Here is a 16,904-nt window from a genome sequence, read left to right on the forward strand (position 1 = left end):
GAGTTCGGGACCAGCCTAGGTCACAAAGTGAGATCCTGTCTCTACAAAAAGTAAAAAAAAAAAAAAAAAAAAAAAAAAAAAAAAAAAAAAAAAAAAAGCTGGGTGTGATGGCACACACCTGTGGTCCCAGCTATATAGGAGGTTGAGGTGAGAGGTTTGCTTGAGTCCAGGAGGTCAAGGCTGTAGTGAGCTGTGTTTGTGCCACTGTACTCTAGCCTGGGTGACACAATGAGATTCTGTCTGAAAAAAAAAAAAAAATAGAGCTGGGCACAGTGTTTCACACTCATAATTTCAGCAGTTTTGGAGATCGAGGCAATAGGATTATGTGAACCCAGGAGTTCCAGACCAGTCTGGGCAACAAAGTTGTGTTAAGACCCCCCATCTCTACAAAAAATCATAAATTAGCCAGATGTGGTAGCATGCTTTTGGGGTCCCAGCTACATGGGAGGCTAAGGCAGAAGGATCACCTGAGCCCAGGAGGTTGAGGCTGCAGTGAGCTGTGTTCATGCCACTGCATTCCAGCCTGAATAAGAGCAAGACCCTGTCTTTAAATAAATAAATAAAGACAGAAAAATTTACTGTAGTTTGGTGACCTCAGTATAGTTTTCAACTTGAGATACGTAATTACAAATAAGAAAAAGCTAAATATGGTATCTCTGTGCCCTGGTAACTTTAGATACACTCACATTACAGTTATGTTGGTTGTTTTAGAGTATTATCTTAAAAATCTATACCTGAGATATACATATATGGATAGAGTTGTAAAATTAGAAGACCATTCACATTAGTGCATTTGTACATCTCTTAGTTGTATTTTGGAAAGAATAAGATGGTGAGATGAGGAGTGAAAAATAGGAAATTCAAATACATTTCTGAGAAATTGTGGGGAAGACTGATAAAAATGACTCTCTGGAGCGCCTCTGAGTAAAGTCTCTCAGTTTTGCTTCCTTTGAGTATTTTCTACTGAACTTTTCTTTTCATCTGCATCACAGTTTATAGTCTAAGACAAGGTTAATTGATATCTGGGTAACAATTTCTGAATTCTTACCCTTCCTCTGTGTTGCCCAGGCTGGTCTTGAACTCCTGGCCTCAAGCAGTCCTCCAGCTTCAGCCCCCCAAAGATCTGGGATTACAGTGTGAGCCTCTGTGCCCAGCCAGTTCACGTTTTTATATTCACCTTAAGTTGCAGGGTTAATTAAAAGTATTTTGTATGCCCTTGCACTAAAGATATTCAGTGCAAAGGTACATAGGAATTTTGGCCAGTCTGCATATGCCTTTTGTGACTGTTCACACAGTTATTCATTTAACTCTTTATTACCTGAATTTTTGCAACATTTTCTTCTCTCTGCATTATTAAGTAGCGGCCTTAATAAAACCCAAGTCCAGATGTGTTGGTTGGCTCCTACACCTATGTCAAGGAGAACTTGACGTCTGATATATTTATGGGCCTTCAGCACTTCTAAGCCAGAAAGCCAACATCCCAGACACAGTAATTTTCAACTAAGAACTTGAAAGCTCTAACAAACTGTGAATGATTAGTCAGGGTTATATTCAACAGTTAGTCATTATTTCTAATGTTGTAAAAAGACATACTGCTTAACTAAATGATCTTATTCCACATAGAGTAGGAAAGTTTGGTGATTTTGATATATCACTAGGTTAGAAAAAACCCTTTTTACATAGACACACATACACGTTTTTGACCTTGTAACATTTAATTCTGGGAAGTCTATCTTAATGAAAACATCCTAAATATGGAGAAAAATTTTATGTAGAAAGATAGTCTTTTTTTTGTAGCCACAAATAAATGGAGATAGCCAGGTTGGGCATGGTGGCTTATGCCTATAATCCCAGCACTTTGGGAGGCTGAGGCCAGGAGTTCAAGACTAGCCTGTGTAACATAGCAAGACCCCATCTCTACAAGAAAAATGAAAATTATCCAGGCATGATAGCATACACCTGTAGTCCCAGCTACTTATGTGGCTGAAGCAGGAAGATCACTTGAGCTCAGCAGTTCAAGGCTGCGGTGAGCTAGGATTGTACCACTGCACTATCCAGCCTGGGTGACACAGCAAGACGCTGTCTCTGAAAAGTAAAATAATAAAACAAAAGGAGATAGCCAGCAATAGGATAATAGAATATAATCCAGCTATTTAGAATGTTTCCATAATTGATGAAGAAGTCCATGCCTTATAACAAGTGTGAAAAATATATAGAATTATACACACACTGTGTTTGCAGCTATGTAAAAAATACATAGAAAAAGTCTAAAAGGGGCTGGTCACAGTGGCTCACACCTGTAATCCCAGCACTTTGGGAAGCTGAGGCAGGCAGATCACTTGAGGTCAGGAGTTTGAGACCAGCCTGGTCAACATGGTGAAAACCCATCTCTACTAAAAATACCAAAAATTAGCTGGGCATGGTGGTACACACCTGTAATTCCAGCTACTCGGGAGCCTGAGGCACAAGAATGACTTGAAGCCGGGAGGTGGAGGTTGCAGTGAGCTGAGATTGTGAGACTCTGTCTCAAAAAAAAAAAAAAAAAAAGTCTAAAAGGAAATACCTGACATTTTAATTTGTTGCCTTGGGTAACATAAATGATTTTTTTTCTTACTTTGCCTTATTTTCTAATGAGTGTATATTAACTTTTTTTATCTTTGAAAATAAACTTTAGAAAGAAAGAAAACTATGCAATAAGATACTGTAAGTTATTCTAAGATGGTATTTTCTGTAAGTCATTTTGAAAGAATTATGCTTTTGAACTGTGGAAGAATTGTTTCTGCTTAAGTTTAGAAATGAGCCAGAAGCAGCTGGGCATGGTGGCTCACGCCTGTAATCTCAGCCCTTTGGGAAGCCAAGGTGGGCGGATCACTTGAGTTCGGGAGATCGAGACCGTCGTGGCCAACATGGTGAAACCCTGTCTCTACTAAAAATACAAAAATTAGTTGGGCGTGGTGGCATGCACCTGTAGTCCCAGCTACTCGGAAGGCTGAGGCAGGAGAATCACTTGAACCTGGGAGGCGGAGGTTGCAGTGAGCTGAGGTCACGCCACTGCACTCCAGCCTAGCGACAGAGTGAGAATTCGTCTGTCTCCAAAAAAATAAAAAGAAAAAGAAAGAAAGAAAGAAATGAGCCAGAAGCTTTATGAAACTGTTACTTGCCTCTGTTTGAGAACTGAAAGGACAAACATGAGTTAGTTTTTGATACTTTTGGAATACATGCGAGACCACACTATTCTCTATTGAAGTGGTATCAGTTAAGCAATGATAAGTGTGCCCTCCATTTTAAATGCTTTCTCTTTTATAAATAGAACCTGGTAGTGCAGCCTTTACATGCAGGTGGTAAAGGTGTAAAATAGTTCTGTAAGTAATTTTCCATGTCTAAAATTGTCTTAAATAGCTACTGTAACATTGATGGAGCCATTGAAATATATTTTATAAGTTAATATTTACCTTAAGTTTTAAACTAGCTGTATCTTGAACATGTATCTATATTAATCTTGAAATGCAAAAGAAAACTAAGCAATAAGATCAGTCAGAATATATTATTTCATGTGTCTTAAAACACAGGGGAGACCAGCCTGTAGTTCCAGCAGTTATAGAGGTCAAGGTGGAAGGATTGCTTGAGCTCAGGAGTTCAAGACCAGCCTGGACAACATAGTGAGACTTCATCTCTATAAACAAACAAACAGAAAACCACAGGGAGCTCTGTGAAACAGATGTCCATATTTGAAGACTATTTATGAGAAATCGTTTTGATTGATTTCAATGTGATTATAGTTAGCTTAAATCCTAATTCTTTTTCCCTCCTAAGTTAAAAAATAAATGTAAAAATTTTAAAATAAAATAAAATAAATCCGTCAGTGCAGATGCGTGATAATCACAGGGAGACCAAAGATGAAGAGAAACCTCTAATGCATCTTTAGCCTGTGATCTGACTTTAAATTCTATACATCTGCATTGACTAGGAGTTGTAAACTTTTGTTACTCTTGTCATAGATCCATGGTGGTCTATGAGTTTGGGATGTTGGACTCAATTTTTTCACAGATATATATTTGTAGTTTTTGATAATCCAAAGTTATAATCATCTGTAAACTTCATGACTAATAGTCGTTAACCTCATTTCTGATGAATACTTATGGTTACTACATGTTGTCAGGTACTGCTTATGGTGTTGGTTTAGAGGACTTGGTATTTCAGATGTACCAAGACCAGACTCATAGGGATGTTTAGAGAATATATATAACAGCTTTAGATTTCCTTGTCTGGGGTGGGTGTGTGTGTGTTTGTTGAGAGAGTACATACAGATAGATTTTTTTTTAAGTTTGGCAATTTGCTATAGAATACATTTATTTTAAATATAGAAAACATGAGATCCATCATATAGTGTGGCAACTCAGTTTATGTGTGGGATGCATAATTGAGAGATGTTATTTTGAGTCCCCTTTTTTGTGAGCTCTGCTGTGAACTGCAAACTGTATGCATGTATATAAAAGGTTAAGAGCCCGGGTAGCTGAGTGGGGTGCCATGCTGTTAGCAGACGACGAAGGCAGTATTACTCACCAGGTGCACGCTGTCAGCTCTGTAGAAGATTCCATCTTCATGGAGTCATCTCATGGTCCACTTTTTCTTGAAGCCAGGTAACATTTCCAATGGGTTGGTCTAGTTGGAATTTTTCCAACTTGAAAAACCTAAGCGTTTTCTTCTCTGACTTTTTTTTTAATGAAACACTGCCTGTTGGAAAAACTAACTTGCAAGCTGGAATGAATCTGTGATATCACTTTGCTTTGTAAGAAATAATTATGTGAGGAGTGATTTTTTTAAAAATAGAAACTGGTGAGGGTGAGAATTGGAGTGTTGTGTCTTGCTTTGTTGTGGTGTTAAGCATGGAGCACTCTAGCTTGTGTTGTAGACTTTTGTCCTAGGGATGTACAGACTCTATTTTGTGATAACTAATCTGTTCACTTTGACTGTTACTGAGGCAAAGTAGTTTTGTGCAGTTTGAATTCTTGGCTCTTAACTCTTTTGCATATGTCAGTACCTTGGTCTTTTAATGATATCTGACTTTTGCTTCAAATCTGTTTAACTTAGTTATAAAATAATCTAAACTAGACAGTCTCTCTAAGCTCTTAATTTTGTAAGTTTTCTTTCTTTTTTTTTTTTTTGAGATGGAGTCTCACTCTGTCACCTAGGCTAGAGTGCAGTGGCATCATGTCGGCTCACTGCAGCCTCTGTCTCCTAGGTTCAAGCAATTTTCCTGCCTCAGCCTCCCAAGTAGCTGGGATTACAGGCACCCACCACCATGCCCGGCTAATTTTTATATTTTTAGTAGAGACAGGGTTTCACCATGTTGGCCAGGCCGGTCTCGAACTCCTGACCTCAGGTGATCCACCCGTCTTGGCCTCCCAGAGTGCTGGGATTACAGGCATGAGCCACTGCACCCGGCCAATTTTTTAAGTTTTCTACATCATCTCAATTGTGTTCACTTAGTAACTAAGACTTCAGTGACATTTAAATAAAACGTTCTGACCTTTTCTTTAGAGCTTTATCCTCTTCATGGTAAGCTGTCATACTTGAGACTCTTGAGGGTACTTACTAAGCATGCTCACAACTCAGTTTGTGGTACAGGCTGTCCCTTGTCATGCATACTATGGCTTCCTTTATGTCATTGCCTTTCAACCCATCACGTTACATTATGTCCGTTAGTTGGTACCATTATCACTGCCTGTCTGACTAACACCAGGGATTGTTTTTTTTTCTCTTTAATTAGCAGTAACCAAATTAATGCAAACTGATAAATCTTCCCCTCCCCCTTTCGGTTTTTTGAGGTGGTGTTTTTTGTAAATTTTTATGAGGCTCAGTGTTTCCAAAGTTGACTTTAATCATTTCTCTTAGAAAAGTATTGTCACTTGTCACTTAACTGCTTACAAAATAGCTTTCAGTTCCTGGGGATAGGAGATTGCACATTATTTAACCATGAATATGATCCTCAAAATTGTGGGAACACCACCTTAATTTTCATTTTGAAGGACCATGATGGTATTACAAAATGCTAGATTGATTTGTCTAACTTCTTTATTTCCCGTGTGAAAAAAACGTTTACAAATTTGGATGTCTACTCCCACAAAGTAGCTAATTGTCTTTATTAGTGTCTACATTATGTCATTTTCTTAAACTAATGATTAAGTAATTATATACATGGCTATATTGATCAATGTTTTTGATAAACATTACTGTATGCAATTAGCTTGACAAGTGTACTAATACTTACCTAAAAGTAGACTGCTAAATAACTGGTATAGGTTTTCATACTAATCATGTTTTAAGTAATAATTATATTTTCTGACTACAGGCACGTGACACAAGCTGACCTCAAGAGCTCCACGTTTTGGCTTCGAGCAAGTTTTGGTGCTACTGTTTTTGCAGTTTTGGGCTTTGCTATGTACAAAGCATTACTGAAACAGCGATGATATAAAAAGAAATACTGGCCCTACCAAAAACAAATACTTTTATGTACATTCTGAATGCTTTAAGTTCTGCTAGAAATATTGAGATATTTATACATGCAGAGTTACTTTATTAATATTTGTAATTCATGCATAAGAGTATTTTAATGATAGTTATAACTGCAGTATTGGCTAGCATATGGAAAGAAAACAGCTAACAGCCAAACTAAAATGGCTAAATTCCAGAGGCCAAAAGGGAATATTTTGTAAATATATGTACATATTCAGGTAAGATACGGTCTCCCAAGCTGAGTTCTAGAAATGGTGTTTCTAGACATTTCTAAATGGTATTGTTAGTGCTCACTTGGCTCACTCTCCTAGGTTTAAGTTAGCCCAGAGATTGTATTTACTCATGGAACACTTTATTTATTTCACATTTACTCAGAATGATCCTTTGGATTCTATAAGGACATGAGGCACAATTTGCCATTCTCTCTCCGTTTTTAAAAACATAAGCAGTGTCAGCTTACCAACATGACTTTTTTTCAGTCAGTTGTGGTAGGCCAGCCTTGAAGCCATCGCACAGTCTAGAAAATTGTGTAGCTGAGTGTGCAGCTCACCTTTAAGGGTGAAGTAAGGTAAAAGCAATTAGCAGAGACGTTATCTATGTGATTATGTTGCTTCTTTTGTCAGTATGTTGAATTTTATAGCCCTTTCAATGAAATGAAAAAAAAAACCAATTTGTATATTACCAATGTTTTTAGTTTAAATAAAGAGTCACCCTTACTACTGTTGAATTTCCTCCCAAGTGTAAATCATTCTATAATGGCTGTGTCTATTATAGTCTATTACAGTAACTGCATGTGTCACCAAGTGTTCTATATCAGGCTAGGATAACCTAGAGGCAGTAATTTTTTAAATGATAAATCTAATGAATATAAACTCTCATGATAAACCTATTTTTTCCATCATCCGCCTTTTCAAGTATTTAAATAAATAACTGCTGTGTACTGTGATCTTGAGTTCTTTTGTCTTCTGAAGTATTTCTGTACAGATGTGAGTGAAGTCCTCTGGTTTCTGTCTCTCATATTGAGAATTGTTTGTGTAAAAGGAATACTCAGTAGGGAGTGGTGGCTCAATCATGTAATCCCGGCACTTTGGGAGGCCGAGGTGGGTGGATCACCTGAGATCAGGAGTTCGAGACTAGCCTGACCAACATGGTGAAAACCTGTCTCTACTAAATACAAAAAATTAGCTGGGCATGGTGGCACATGCCTGTAATCCCAGCTACTTGGGAGGCTGAGGCAGGAGATCGTTTGAACCTGGGAGGTGTAGATTGCGGTGAGCTGAGATCGCGCCATTGCACTCCAGCCTGGGCAACAAGAGTGAAACTACATCTCAAAAAAAAAAAAAAAATGCTGAGTCAGTTGTGATGCCTCACGCCTGTAATCCCAGCACTTTGGGAGGCTGAGGCAGGCAGATCACTTGAGGTCAGGAGTTCAAGACCAGCCTGGCCAACACGGCAAAAACCCATCTCCATTAAAAATACAAGAAATTAGCCAGGTGTGGTGGCGCATGCCTGTAATCTCAGCTACTCGGGAGGCTGAGGCAGGAGAATTGCTTGAACCCAGGAGGCAGAGGTTGCAGTCAACCGAGATCATACCACTACACTCCGCCTGGGCAACAGAGCAAGACTTCATCTCAAAAAAAAAAAAAAAAATCATTAGGAAAACGGTCAAGTACGATGTATACATGTAAGAGGATATTTATTTAAAAGTTGTAGAGAAGTCTATTCTGGTAAAAGGCCAATTGTTTTCCCCTTCACATAGCTAATTAATGTGGTTTCTACTGTTGTTTGCATGTTTATTTTCTCCTTTAACATGATTTTTCCCCTTTGCCGTTCTAAGGGACATTTTCTTACAAGATCACACCTCTTGAGCAACTAGTAACAGTATCACTTACTAGCTTGCAAAATAACATAGACACTTCATTTTTAATTTTAATTTTTTTTTTTATAAGACAAGGTCTCACTCTGTTGCTCAGGCTGGAGTGCAGTGGCACGATCATAGCTCACCGCATCCTTGAACTCCTGGGCTCAAGCAGTCCCCATCTCAGCCTCCCAAAGTGCTGGGATTACAGGTGTGAGCCCCCACACCCGGCCTGACTCCTCATTTTTATTATTTTCTGAGAATTTCCCACTTACCAAATTTATGTCAGTTGTATAGTTTGCAATGACAGTTAATTTTTTCCAAGCTCTTTTCTAGTTTGTCTGAAATACTGCTTTAAATGCTTTATAGGTTGTTGCGTTTGTGAGAAGCAGAGGAAAGAAGCTAGCTTACCAAGAGTTAATGAGTGGTGTGTTTATATATTTAGATACTCTCTCTCCATCTTTTCATTTGGGGAACTTACATTTCTTTGGTTCAAAAGAAGGGAGGGAGCAGCTGCCCTATCTTGCGCTTGCTCTGGACACACTCCCTTGCTAAGCTAGCCCCTTTCCTCGCTTGTCAATCACTCCAGGTGGGGTGGATTAGTAGAGGGAATGCTCACTGTTTTCTCATCTTTAACCTACAGGCACATAGCGGTTTTTTCTTTCTTTTCGAGACAGAGTCTTGCTCTGTTGCCAGGGCTGGAATGCAGGAGCGTAATCACAGCTCACTGCAACCTTGACGTTGTGCGCTCAAGTGATCCACCCTCCTGAGCCTCCAAGTAGCTGGGACTGCAGACATGTGCCACCACACCTGGCAAATTTAAAAAAAATACTTTTAGTAGAGATGAGGTCTCACTCTGTTGCACAGGCTGGTCTCAAACTCCAGAGCTCAAGTGATCCTTCTGCCTCAGCCTCCCAAAGTGCTGGGATTATAGGTATGAGCCACCAGAGCTGGCCTATTTTTCTTCATTTTGCATCTACTTTAGAGACTAGTGAATGTGAGAAAATAATGTGAACACAAGAAAAGGCTTCTTCTGGCTTTTACAGTTTGCTCAGGAGATGCAAGCTTTAAGAATACTAAGGAGAAATGAAGAAAATAGAAACTTGAGAGTCGAAAGGAGATCTTTCACTTTACACCAGTTGCATTGTCTTTTTTTTTTTTTTCTGAGACAGAGTCTTGCTCTGTCACCCAGGCTAGAGTGCAGTGGCACGATCATGGCTCACTGCAACCTCAGCCTCCTAGTAGCTGGGACTACAGGCGCCCACCACCATGCCCGGCTAATTTTTTTTTTTTTTTTTTTTTTTTTTGAGACAGTCTTCCTCTGTTACCCATAGGCTGGGGTGCAGTGGCACAATGTTGGCTCCCTGAAACCTCCACCTCCCAGGTTCCAGCAATTCTTCTGCCTCAGCCACCCGAGGAGCTGGGATTACAGGCACGCGTCACCATGCCTGGCGAATTTTTGTATTTTTAGTAGAGACGGGGTTTTGCCATGTTGGCTAGGCTGGTCTTGAACTCCTGATTTCAGATGATCCACCCACTTCGGCCTCCCAAAGTGCTGGGATTACAGGTGTGAGCCACCGTGCCCGGCTAATTTTTTTTTTTTTAATTTTTAGTAGAGACGGAGTTTCACCATGTTGGCCAGGCTGGTCTCAAACTCCTGACCTCAAGTGATCTGCCTGCTTCAGCTTCCCAAAGCATTGTCTTTTTTTAAAATTTTTTTTCAACATCTAAGTCTTTATTAAGGTGAGCTTATACAAACAAGCATCTATGCCAGTGTGGGGGTGAGGATGGCAGAGGAGAGTGGGGCAGTAGGAAGAAGAGCATTCTCATTTTTTGATAATAAAGCTCCAGGTTCATCCCATCGTGGATTTCATAGTCCCCCAGAGACACATTGTCCTTAAAAATCGTGTACCACTTCTTCAGGACAATCTTGTTCCAACGGGTACCAGTTTAGGCTGCAATCGGTTTCTTTTTTTTTTTTTTTTTTTTTTGAGACGGAGTCTCGCCTTGTTGCCCAGGCTGGAGTGCAGTGGTGCAATCTGGGCTCACTGCAAGCTCCACCTCCTGGGTTCAAGCAATTCTCCTGCCTCAGCCTCCCAGTGGCTGGGATTACAGGCGCTCACCACCACGCCCAGCTAATTTTTTGATTTTTAGTAGAGACGGGGTTTCACCGTGTTAGCCAGGATGGTCTCGATCTCCTGACCTCGTGATCCACCCACCTCGGCCTCCCAAAGTGCTGGAATAACAGGCATGAGCCACCGCGCCCGGCCGGCAATCGGTTTCTTAAGGTCCCCAATGGTATCATCCGTGTTGCATTTAGCATGGACCTTCTTCCCCAGATGGTCGTTGCAAACAACCTCCATCGTCCTAGCTGGAGCTCGAATCGCCTGGAACCTGTCGACACCACTAGCTCCTCAGCATTGTCTTTCAAATGGACAATTCGAGGCCGTTTACTACAATGTCTTAATGAATAATAAGGCAGTTGTGTGAAGAAACATTGCTTTGAAGGTGTGTAGTCCTAGCATAATGTAGTAACTTAGCCTTATTTATTATATCAGGCGTCTGTTGCTTCTTGCTATTCATGTCTTTCTCTTTCACATTTGACCAAAAAATGAGCAATTTCCCGCATTGTTGGCACTAATAATGCTACGGTAGGAGTGGGCACTGATGTTAGGAATTTGGGGAGCACATGACCATTCTGAAATGGCCTATGAAAGTGGTAGGACTTTGGGTATCAGTGCATATATGCACATCACCTGCCAGGGAAAGGCATCAAAGAAGAAATATACTGATGAGGCCGAGCACAGTGGCTCATGCCTGTAATCCCAGCACTTTGGGAGGCCAAGGCAGGCAGATCATTTGAGATCAGGAGTTTCAGACCAGCCTGACCAACATGATGAAATACTGTCTCTAATTTAAAAAAAAACAAGAACAGGCCGGGTGCGGTGGCTCAAGCCTGTAATCCCAGCACTTTGGGAGGCCGAGACGGGCGGATCACGAGGTCAGGAGATCGAGACCATCCTGGCTAACACGGTGAAACCCCGTCTCTACTAAAAAAATACAAAAAACTAGCCGGGCGAGGTGGCGGGCGTCTGTAGTCCCAGCTACTCGGGAGGCTGAGGCAGGAGAATGGCATGAACCCGGGAGGCAGAGCTTGCAGTGAGCTGAGATCCGGCCACTGCACTCCAGCCTGGGCGACAGAGCAAGATTCCGTCTCAAAAAAAAAAAAAAAAACACAAAAACAAAAAAACACCCGGGTGTGGTAGCACACACCTGTAATCTCAGCTACCCAGCGGGCTGAGGCAGGAGAATCGCTTGAACTCAGGAGGTGGAGGTTGCAGTGAGCTGAGATCACGCCACAGCTCTTCAGCCTGGGCAACAGAGCGAGACCTCATCTCAAAAAAACAAAGGAAAAAAGAACTATACTGATGAGCCAGTCTTTTTTTTTTTTTTTTTTTTTTTTGAGATGGAGTCTCACTCTGTCGCCCAGGCTGGAGTGCAGTGGCTGGATCTCAGCTCACTGCAAGCTCCGCCTCCCGGGTTCACGCCATTCTCCTGCCTCAGCCTCCGGAGTAGCTGGGACTACAGGCGCCCGCCACCTCGCCCGGCTAGTTTTTTGTATTTTTTAGTAGAGATGGGGTTTCACCGGATTAGCCAGGATGGTCTTGATCTCCTGACCTCGTGATCCGCCCGTCTCGGCCTCCCAAAGTGCTGGGATTACAGGCTTGAGCCACCGTGCCCGGCCGATGAGCCAGTCTTGAATGAAATGAGAACTTTCCCAATCTCTGAAGGCAGCTGAATAATGAAGAGAGGGAAACAGAGGTAAGTGCCTGACCTGTGTGGTAGAGCATAAATCTTTCCTAAACAGGCCCTCAAAATGCAACTTGGGTTGGCTTTTTTTTTTTTTTTCGGCCCATCATTGGCTGTTAGGTTAGCTTTGATGTCCCTTTTGTCTGAATTGCACTAGTAAAAGTCAATACAAAGATGCCTTTAAAATATATGTGCAAATCCTAAAAATAAGTGTGTGATCTAGTTCCATTAACATGTTTGACTTCATACTTTAATACTTCTTATTTTTTATTTGTTTTTTTAACCAACATACCAGATTCCTGAATCATACTTTCACAGTCCACGTGTTTTTAGGAAACTGATTTGAGACTAGGTACTTTTTGAGAAATACCACATGTCAAGATGCTAAATTTAATGTTCACAGTATGAGAATGATCCATGCAGGCAGCTTGACCTCTCCAATGCCTTTATCACCAGATTCACAGTCCAATAACACACTTATTTAAACCCCTAAGGTTACAAGTAATTTGTGTCTTTTTAACTCTTTTTATCAAACATTGCTGTCAGTGAAAGCAAGTGTCTGTTAACCTGCTTGGCCCTCAGCTCTGTGGAAGTGTGACCTGTGAGTATCACAGCTGTGTATTTTAGGTTTCTCTAGTGCATCTCAGTTTCATAAAATATCCTCTTGCTCCCATGGCACTCAGACTTGTCAGACCGTTTGTCCCAGATATTTTGGGTTCAGAAAGTATCTTACCCAGAAGGTAAGATTTTATTTTATTTGAGACAGTCTCACAGTGGCACCACTCGGCTCACTGAAACCTCTGCCTCCCGGCTTCATGTGATTCTCCCGCCTCAGCCTCCTGAGTAGCCGGGATTACAGGCATGTGCCACCATGCCCAACTAATTTTTGTTACCACGCCCGGCCAATTTTATCTTCTTTAGCATAGATAGTTGCAGAGGTCCAATGGTGAAATCGAGAGATTGTTAGTCCTTCTGGGTTTGAAAGCTGAATGTCAGCTGTGTACACATAAGGAGGAATTGCCAATATTATTTTTATACATTGAAAATTCCAAATTCCACAAGAACAGTGTTTCTCTTTCAGCATTTTCCTATTTATAGTTTATATACAAGTTTTTTTTTTATTTTTTTGAGACAGAGTTTTGCTCTTGTTGCCCAGGCTGGAGTGCAATGGCATGATCTTGGCTCACTGCAACCTCTGCCTCCCAGGTTCAAACGATTCTCCTGCCTCAGCCTCCCGAGTAGCTGGGATTACAGGTGCCTGCCACCATGCTCACCTAATTTTTGTATTTTTAGTAGAGATGGGGTTTCACCATGTTGGCCAGGCTGGTCTCGAACTCCTGACCTCAGGTGATCTGCCACCTCGGCCTCTCAAAGTGCTGGGATTGATTACAGGCAGGAGCCATCATGCCCAGCCCATATAAGTGTATTATAATCAACTCTTAGGAGTTTTATTAGGATAACATGAATGTATAGGCTGCAGTTTAAGTTATAAGTCGCAAACTTTTTCTGCAAAGGGCCAGATTGGAAGTATTTGAGACTTTCACAACTACTTAACTCTGTTGTAGCATGAAAACAATCATAGACAATATATAAGCAAATGAGTGATTTCGTTCTAATGAAACTTCATTTATGGACACACAGATGTGAGTTTTGTGTCAGTTTTATGTACCAGAAAATATTCTTATTTTGATTTTCTTAACCATCTAAAAATGTGGAAACTAGCCAGGCGTGGTGGCTCACGCCTGTAATCCCAGCACTTTGGGAGGCCGAGGCGGGCACCTGAAGTCAAGAGTTTGAGACCAGCCGGTGCAATGTGGTGAAACCCCTTCTTTACTAAAAATACAAAAATTAGCCAGATGTGGTGGTGCATGCCTATAATCCCAGCTACTCGGGAGCCTGAGGCAGGAGAATAGCTTGACTCCAGGAGGCAGAGGTTGCACTTAGCCGAGATTACATCACTGCACTCCAGCAAGACTCCATCTCAACAGCAACAGCAACAAAAAAGTGGAAACCATTCACGTGCTGTACAGAAACTGACAGCCAGATTTGATAAACACCCCCTGTAACTGATGAAAATATAGTAGTAAATGCACAGCAGCATTTACTAATGATTTTTAAAAATTACCTGATTGTTTTGGAATGTGAAAAGGTTCAATATTAGGAAGAACTTAAAAATACTGTAGTCATGTTTTGTTTGTGTGAAAACTAAGAGTGGATGTAGGAGTGTTTGATTTTTTTCACTTTTACTGATCATATTGCTCATAAGAGCACGGTGCGCCCGCCACCGTGGGATTAACCTCAAAGAGCAGTTTGATGCTTAGAAGGTAAAGGGAGCATCGGTTCCACTTCTTCTGAGGACTCATGTGGAACTATTCTTTTGGCACTTCATCCATGCTTGTTTTCAGTTGTCCAGTTGTGTAACTGGTATACATGGAAAGTAAAGGAATCCCATGAGAATGGTTAGTTTGAACTCTAGTTATCTGGGGAATTTACCCCCTTGTGCGCATGAACGTGTGATCATCCTTCTTATATTTCTTTAAATTTTAAAGCCAATATTTCAAAGCTTAAATAGCTTACATAGTATAAAGGTCATCTGTCCAACTCCATACTTTCATAGCATACAGGGAGCACAAAAAGGCGAGAAGTGATGGCCGGGTGCGATTTCTCACGCCTGTAATCCCAGCACTTTGGGAGGCCGAGGCGGGCAGATTACGAGGTCAGGAGATCGAGACCATCCTGGCTAACACAGTGAAATCACGTCCCTACTAAAAATACAAAAAATTAGCCAGGCATGGTGGTGGGCGCCTGTAGTCCCAGCTACTCGGGAGGCTGAGGCAGGAGAATTGCTTGAACCCAGGAGGTGGAGCTTGCAGTGAGCCCAGATCCCTGAACTCCAGCCTAGGTGACAGCAAGAAGTGACTTACTCAAAGCCACAGTATTAGTTTGTCCTCGAGCTAGGACTGAAACCGGGTATCTTGTTTCCCAGTTTGGTACTCCTTCCACTGTAGGAGCCAACCTAATGACTGGCCTTTTTTTCCTACCTTTGGTAAATTTGCAGTATATTCTGTGAAAACAAAAAACAAAAAGAAACAGGCCTAAGGGGAAAAAGAGAAAGAAAGAAAAACCCCACTAAACAGTTTTGACATCTCTTTAACTAAAAAGGGTTAAAGTTGGCAAAGCAAATTTTCTGGAAGACTTTCATTTCCTCTGAGGCATTCTGCTTTCATTTCTGCTAGCTGTCACTAGGTAATTGATGTGTTTATTGAGAGGAGTGCAGACACGTGGTTAGGTTTATTTCAGGTACAGATAACTGAGGGGAAGTAAGGCTATAACTACTCTTTGAAAAGCACTTTTTATGATTTTTAATTGTTCTTAAGTTGTTAATTTTGAAAAAATGCTCTTAAAATTTATTCACATTTTATAAATGGAAAAGTACTTGTGTCAGGGGCTTTAACGGGGGGAACCTCCTAGAATAAAGTTTTGTCACTAATATTTTTCATATCTGCTTCTGTAATCTGCCTCCAGGATTTCCGTAATTCCAGTGCCATCTGGAGTGCAGTGGCCAGATCTCCGCTCACTGCAAGCTCCGCCTCCCGGGTTCGCGCAATTCTCCTGCCTCAGCCTCCCGAGTAGCTGGGACTACAGGCGCCCGCCACCTCGCCCGGCTTATTTTTTTGTATTTTTAGTAGAGACGGGGTTTCACCATGTTAGCCAGGATGGTCTCGATCTCCTGACCTCGTGATCCGCCCGTCTCGGCCTCCCAAAGTGCTGGGATTACAGGCTTGAGCCACCGCGCCCGGCCCAGCCACTTCTATATACCATCTAGAGAATGAGTGGCTGAATATGTTTTCACACATTCACTACACTTTTTCCTGACTTCCTCTTACTTTTTTTTTTTTTTTTTTTTTTTTTGAGATGGAGTCTCACTCTTGTCGCCCAGGCTGGAGTGCAATGGCGCTATCTCAGCTCACTGCAACCTCTGCCTCCTGGGTTCAAGCGATTCTCCTGCCTCAGCCCCCCAAGTAACTGGGATTACAGGCACCCACCTCCACGTGGGCCCAGCTAATTTTTTGTATTTTTTGTAGAGACGGGGTTTCACCGTGTTAGCCAGGATGGTCTCGATCTCCGGACCTCGTGATCTGCCTGCTTCGGCCTCTCAAAGTGCTGGGATTACAGGCATGAGCCACCGCGCCTGGCCCTTGTCCTGCTTTTTAAAGCCTGACTGCACTGTTCCTTGCCTGCTTCTCTGATCTCAGTTTGCAGACCTATTGCCTGCTTCCTTCAGAGCCTTTGCACCGGCTATTCTCTGCTTGAAATGCTTTTCCCTCTTTTTTTGCAAAGCTGCCTCATGCTTGTCACGTACATCTCAATTTAAATGTTACCTCCTCAAAGTGGAGCCTTTCCAGACTGTAAAGAAACCATCTAGAAACTCAATCTGACGGTCAGGTGTGGTGGCTCACACCTGTAATCCCAACATGTTGGGAGGCTGAGGGGGGTGGATCACTTGAGGCCAGGAGTTCAAGACCAGCCTGACCAACATGGTGAAACCCCTTCTCTACTAAAAATACAAAAATTAGCTGGGCATGGTGGTGGGTGCCTGTAATCCCAGTCACTTGGGAGGCTGAGGCAGGAGAATCCAGGTGGCAGAGGTTGCAGTGAGCCGAGATCACACCATTGAACTCCAGCCTGGGTGACAAAGCGAGACTCTGTCTCAAAACAA

The 16,904-nt window shown here is 41.8% G+C and overlaps 1 protein-coding gene across 11 annotated transcripts in view; it reads left to right on the forward strand.

The window, feature by feature from the left end:
- Positions 1–16,904, forward strand: part of LOC105485218 (ras homolog family member T1) — a 109,473-nt gene that overhangs the window by 76,970 nt on the left and 15,599 nt on the right. For 5 of the 11 annotated variants that reach the window (XM_071082677.1, XM_071082683.1, XM_071082681.1 and 2 more), the window contains one exon: positions 6,353–7,462. The exons of 1 other annotated variant lie outside the window; for it this stretch is intronic. In XM_071082677.1, the coding sequence (XP_070938778.1) occupies positions 6,353–6,470 (118 nt within the window). In that variant the 3' untranslated portion in view covers positions 6,471–7,462. Of the gene's footprint in view, positions 1–4,496; positions 4,641–6,352; positions 7,463–16,904 lie in introns of those variants that run through there. 5 more of the 11 variants (XM_071082680.1, XM_071082674.1, XM_071082682.1 and 2 more) reach the window with 2 other exon arrangements.

The sequence above is a fragment of the Macaca nemestrina genome, chromosome 17 (assembly GCF_043159975.1).
Source record: "Macaca nemestrina isolate mMacNem1 chromosome 17, mMacNem.hap1, whole genome shotgun sequence".
Classification (NCBI taxonomy): domain Eukaryota; kingdom Metazoa; phylum Chordata; class Mammalia; order Primates; family Cercopithecidae; genus Macaca; species Macaca nemestrina.